At 42.4% G+C, this 5810-nt stretch overlaps 1 protein-coding gene across 1 annotated transcript; it reads right to left on the minus strand.

Moving 5' to 3' along the window:
• Positions 1-908: 908 nt before the first annotated feature.
• CCNA1 (cyclin A1) lies at positions 909-5089 on the minus strand. The gene is made up of 7 exons (XM_010223606.2): positions 4852-5089; positions 4611-4735; positions 3920-4143; positions 3143-3347; positions 2162-2275; positions 1553-1686; positions 909-1185 (listed from the first exon to the last, which is right to left on the minus strand). The coding sequence occupies exons 1-7, from the start codon at positions 5015-5017 to the stop codon at positions 1134-1136; spliced, it is 1020 nt and encodes a 339-aa protein (XP_010221908.2). The 5' UTR covers positions 5018-5089; the 3' UTR covers positions 909-1133.
• Between the last annotated feature and the right edge of the window lie 721 nt (positions 5090-5810).

Here is a 5810-nt window from a genome sequence, read left to right on the forward strand (position 1 = left end):
GCTGGGAAAGCTTCATGACACTTGTATAATCAGCTTTCTAATTAAAACAAGAGACTTTACCTTCTACTTAATCTAACTGCAGAACAGTGCTTCTGCTGACTTGCATGTTAATGTGAGGTTTTAAGTATATTTTTGTTTGGAAATCTAATACCTGTACAGATTACTCTCCCTCTTCAAGAGTACACAAAATCCAGGGCTTACCCTCCTACAGCAAGAACACCACAGACAGACTTTTCCTTCCTTTCTCCCAAGAGCAAGGTTTCTTTTGAAACTACAGGGCACTACCCACATTCAATAGTGCTGTGGGGGCACAGGGTGTCATCTCAGATAGCTGTGCTATAAGACTATTAAATACAACAAGTATGATACAGCAGTAGCCATCCAGTTTAAGTCCACCCTTCCATGGCTTGACAAATCCTCAGCATCCTCAGATGCTTTATAACAGCTTTTATCATTGCTCTCCCCCAGCCTGTCCTCAAGTATTTCTGGCTGCCTTAGGAGGCATCCTTAGGAGAGCCTTAGGAACATCTTAGTCGGCTTTCTCATTCCACTCCCTTCTGCAAGAGGATCTCCTGTATTTATCTTTATAAAAGTGAGTTCAACTTCTGTTTTTACAGACCATATCAGTGTTCAGAGATTACTGCTGTGGTGCTTTTGCTGTGACATGGTAAATGAGTTTCAGAAGAAAACATCCTTTGATTGCTGCATGATCTTGCCTCATAGAAGAGCAAGAGACCGATAAGGCTACAGTCAGCCACCCATGCCTTGGGATGAGAGTGGGGTTCAAACCAATGCAACCTGACACTTAATTCTTTCCAAATTAACCTAAAACCTCTGCTCAGGAATCTCATAAAAATCCTTTTCACTCTCTATTCTTGTGAATATTAATTAGTCAGAAGATTCACATAGGAACAGTGTAATAAGACATTTATTAAAAGTGCTGTCAGTTACTATTAAGACTTAAAATCTAATATTCTTTTTAAAAGGCATCTAGTTAAAAGAAAAAGAAAAAAAAGCTATCTAAAAAACTTTCTTAACACCATGGTTAGACACATGACCTGCAGTGCTCTATGAAATGTTAGACCAGCTATGTTGATTCGGAGGGAGTAGTTCAAGTCCAAGATCCACCATCTTCATTGCAGAGGAAGAACTGCTGGAGGCTCTAAAAGAGACACCTGCAGGTACCTGAAATAGAAACAAAGTCACCAAGAATACAATTTGTCTGGCAAATACAAATATCCTGCCTACATTTTTGAGCAATGCACAATGTGGAAGAGAGAAGTCTCATCCTTCAAAATTGCAAAGGGACTATAATCCAGTACACCTACACACCTATAGATATAGCAGAATCTACTCTTCTGGTAGGAAAGTTTCTCCTCTCAAGAGGCTGAGAGGTACCTCTTTAGCATTAGCTTCTGTTCCTGAAGCTGACCACTATGAGAAGTTTGGCAGCTACAGAACCTGTGTGCAAGCTGCTGAGACCTGACTAAACCAGAGTCTTCTTGTGCCCATGACCTCTAAGTTATAGGACATTAGCATCCCAGTTACTTACTTTGAGAGCTTGTACTTTTCCTTAATTGCTTGCAGTTGGCAACGGGGAGCATCAAGGCATGCTTTATGTAGGTCAGTCAGGCAAGGCACTATCTCACTTAGTGAATACCCAGTAAACGCAGCAAGTGATTCCGGCTGGTCAGAGGAGAAAGGCCAGAGTTATTTGTTTCTGGCAACATTCAGCTAGGAGATACATTTCCTACAGAAGAAGGAAGGATCTTGGCTACATCCCTTCTCACTTCAGATTCCTTGTTTAGAGCTTGAAAGGATTAAAAAGTATCTGCTATCAGCGTCACTCAAGGTCTTTGGTGATGAGAAGTATGACCAGAAGCTCCTACTCCTCTAAACAAAGGAGAGTTTGTTGCATATATCACCTTGCTTCTGGTCTCTGCTCCCTGCTAAAACTATTCCTCCAGCACAGAGCTGACATGACTACCAAAGAGTGCACTCATTCACTCGTTCAGATAGTCCCATAAATTCAGAAACAACCACCTCTCCTAGGATTTGGGGCTTTGCAATACATACCTCCAACGTATTCTTTCTACATCTCAGCCTAGTTCTAATGGCAGTATGAAATGCTTGACTTTCATTAGCACGCAGGTGTTCTTACCCAGAACCGCCTGTTCACTGTATAGTTTGCTAGACAGTAGGCTGCTGCAGCAGTTTGTGAAGGAAGGTACTTCAGAAATGGATCAGCTTCAAGGAGACTCAGTTCTGCAAGATACTGAACAAAATCATAATAACAAAAAAGATGTTTTTCAAACAAGATAGGTCAATATATGCGCATTTAAACTGGTGGTTGATGTTTTCAGTTTCATGCAAAAAAAACTTGTATTACATGTTTGGTGGGAACAAATAGTAGTCATGAATTTGAATTTGAAGTAGATTTCCATTCTTGTTGATTTGATCATAGAAATTCTTCCAGTCTGTTTCAGCAGGAAAGAAAAAAAAAAAAAAAAAGGAAAACAAACCAAAACAGCAAAACTACCCCCTAAACACACACACACATATATCACACAAGACCACACTTATGTCAAAGCTTAACTAATCTGTACTGTAACCTGAAGCTCTGATCTGAGCCTTATGGGCAGCTCTAAAAGAATAAAGTCTGGGCTCTGCTGGACTAGAGTCATCATATAATCCTTGGACTTCTGCAGCTAAGCAGCAGGTCAGATGTTTTGCTATAAGCTATGGTTACCATGTTTCTAAGCAGAGAACCCCAGGCAGTTATATGCACGAGTATTGCTACACAATATATAATGCTACCATTTCCAGGACAGACTTAAGGGCTTGTGCAGTGTTGTAAAAGCCATTTCATACCACATAGCTGCCTAACCAGTTCAGGGACAACACACCAAGCTTCATGTTTCCATAAGAGGTTTCTGTAGAAGTTTTAATGCAAGACCTACACACTGACAGCATCCAGAACAGTCCCAAAAGAGGTATGGTATGAGAAAGGAGTATAGTCACCTGATGGAGCATCTGAATCAGTCTGCTCAGATAAAAACAGGAACATCTGCATTTCTGTAGGTTATGACCCCTTTGTTCCCACCCACCCCAGCCCTATAGGGCTATATAGCCCTATTCATACCCTTGCAAAGTTCTCCGTCCTGATGCAGACTCCATGCCTCTGAATATATTGGAGGAGGAACTGATTGATGGTTGGCACCGTTAAGTCAAAAGCCAGCACTTTGAGAAGCAGGTGTTCCATTTTCAGCAGCTGCCTCTTTGTGTATGTATCATCCGTTATGTACACAAATTCATCTACTTCTGGTGGGTAAATCTCCTCATATTTCCTAAAAAAAAAAAAAAAAAAAGTAACACTGGTCAGCTTGAAATAGTGATAAGTTTTCCACTGGATCCACATTGGAATGGAAATGTGGCATGATTATAGGAGAACCATATTTCAGCTCTTGCAGAATATTCCACTGGGATCATATTTGGAAAGCAAAGGTGTATACAGGGACTCCAGGCAGGTAGTCCAGATAGAAATAGTTAACATTATTGTTAGAGTCTCTTGACTAATAGCAAATTCGTACATCCAAAGAGTCCCAATTGGAAGCACTTCCAAGCTCCGTTTGATATCCTCTTTCAAAGAGACTGCCACTTTGAATGTACTACTGCCTTATAGCCAAAAGCCTGTCACTGAAGTGTTCTCCCACATTTCTTGCTTCTGGCTTTATGGTTATAAAGTTTTCTTGATTGGTGGGAGCATTAGACATTTAATTTTGTTAGTGCCAGAGCTGCTCAAATCGCTGTTCTTAAGAATCGTGACAAGCTACCTGTTACTGCAGGCTTCAGTCCTTCAAATTAAACTAAAAATAAGTTATGGCCTACTGAGATTTCATGAGATGATACCAACACTTACGCAGCCAGAAGAATTGCTGCAGTTCCTACAAGTTGCAGCTTCCCTCTGAGGACAGACATGCAGGAAAGAAACCTGTCCAGGAAGTTCACGGCCAAGTACAAGGTCTCTGTCCGAAGTTTGTACTCTTCCCCCACTTCCACAAGCCAATCTACCAAGATAGCACGCATTCCTGTTGTGATATCTGGCTGCTTTCTCATATAGTAGGGCTTGGGCCTGTATTTTACCTGCTCAGAGAGAAAGGGGAAGATTTAGGACACTCATCTGAAGATTGATAGCAGAGCTGATTGATGTTTTTGAACTACTTTTGACCTACTAATACAACAATTGATAATTAGTACAATTGCCTAGCTGTAGTTAGTTAATAGTTGTATTAACCATTAATTAAACTACTTATGGGAGGAGTTATTTCTCCAGTGAACCCTAAAAAGAGACAGGAGTAATGTGTTGGTAGCAGAGTACTGAAAGACCTCCTGGACATTGAAGCTGGGCTGCAGAGTAACATCTGAAAGATTAATCACAGTTTGAAGCCAGGGTCATAGGCAGCTCCTCAGGCTGGTTTTTGCTACCTGTCTTCTCCACCTTTGCAGCTCAGTGGCAGTCTAGAGTCACCTTGGCACAGCAATGCAGCTTTGCAGCCCATCACAGAGTCCACAAACGCCTTAGTATTATAAGGCTGTAACAAGCCACTCACTTCAGCTTCTCGGAGGTACCGATGGATGTCTTCTGCATACTCCCCCACAGTCATTACAGTTATTGCATCTCCCATCTGATCCTCAGGTTGGGTCTGGAAGGATGTGTCCACCAGCATAGGAGACCCTGACAAGTTAGAGGAGTGAGCAGCACATTGAGGTATTAAGCTAGTCGCTAGCATCACAATTCATAGCTATCTCACATGGATCTATGCTACATATGGTCAGTAGTTAAGAAGTTACCTGTACTCAGATCCAACAGTAGGTGAATATTGGATGTCATTGCACTAGTATCCAGTTCACACAGGCTAGACTCCAGCTCTTCCACCACTGGGTAGTTGTAGTTTTCTTTCTCTTCTGGTTCATCAATATATATAGAAAAGCCTTGCTTTGATGCAGCATTGACCATGCAGGTAGGCAATTCATCTTTTCCAGCGGGAGGGAAGTTTTCAGAGCCAGGGAAGTGTCTGAGAACTGTTGGACCCTGAAACAGAGTACATGGCAATGCTATAGGAGGGTAATTCCAAAGACAGTAAGTATACTCTACTTTAGGGAGGAAGAGGAACTGCTTTTCTTGGCAATATGGGCACAAAAACAAAGAAAAAAAAATCTAGAAATCAACTGGGAAAATGAAGAAAAAAAAAAAAAACCCTCACAGCTACAAGGGGTACTTCATAAGCCCTGTTTGCTGTAGTCTTGCTGCAATAGAGACCTCATGGGGAAAAGGGCACGTACTGACAGCTGGGAGCCAGGTGAGTCCCGAATGGCCTCCTCTCCACTGCTGACAGCAGAGAGGAATCAGGTGAGGCCAGAAACAGGCAGCATCAAATGCAGGATCTGCTCTGCACATCGTGTCAGCAGAGCCTGCCTGTTCTGGAGCACACCAAGCTAGAGCAACAGCAGGAAGCTCTCAGAGGCTACCACAGGCTCCTGAAAGGCTCCATTTGAAGAAGAGCATTTTGCAGAGTTACAAACCAGAGTTTTGCAGAGTTACTTGGGGGCTCAACCACCACAACATCCAAAGTCTATATGTGACAAAGATGTGGAGTTCAACATCATTTACCATTAGTAAAACTCATCTGAGTTAGGGGCTTTAAACAGTCACGACTGCAACGAGCCCTGGTAGAAGCAACAGCCACTGCCCTGGGTCCACTCGGCTGATTGCAGAAGGAGGCACGGGAGGGAGGCCCGGGAACACGGCT

The sequence above is a fragment of the Tinamus guttatus genome, unplaced genomic scaffold (assembly GCF_059628265.1).
Source record: "Tinamus guttatus ecotype Peru unplaced genomic scaffold, ASM5962826v1 Tinamus_guttatus_pri_ptg000150l, whole genome shotgun sequence".
NCBI lineage: Eukaryota > Metazoa > Chordata > Aves > Tinamiformes > Tinamidae > Tinamus > Tinamus guttatus.

Excerpts from the sequence above, each read along its gene's own strand:
- CCNA1 (XM_010223606.2), bottom strand. The coding sequence starts at position 5,017 with ATGGTCAATGCTGCATCAAAGCAAGGCTTTTCTATATATATTGATGAA. Across the intron at positions 3,348-3,919 it reads GCAGCAATTCTTCTGGCTGC|GAAATATGAGGAGATTTACC; the intron begins GTAAGTGTTGGT and ends TTTTTTTTTTAG. Across the intron at positions 2,276-3,142 it reads GGACGGAGAACTTTGCAAGG|TATCTTGCAGAACTGAGTCT; the intron begins GTATGAATAGGG and ends GATTTTGTTCAG.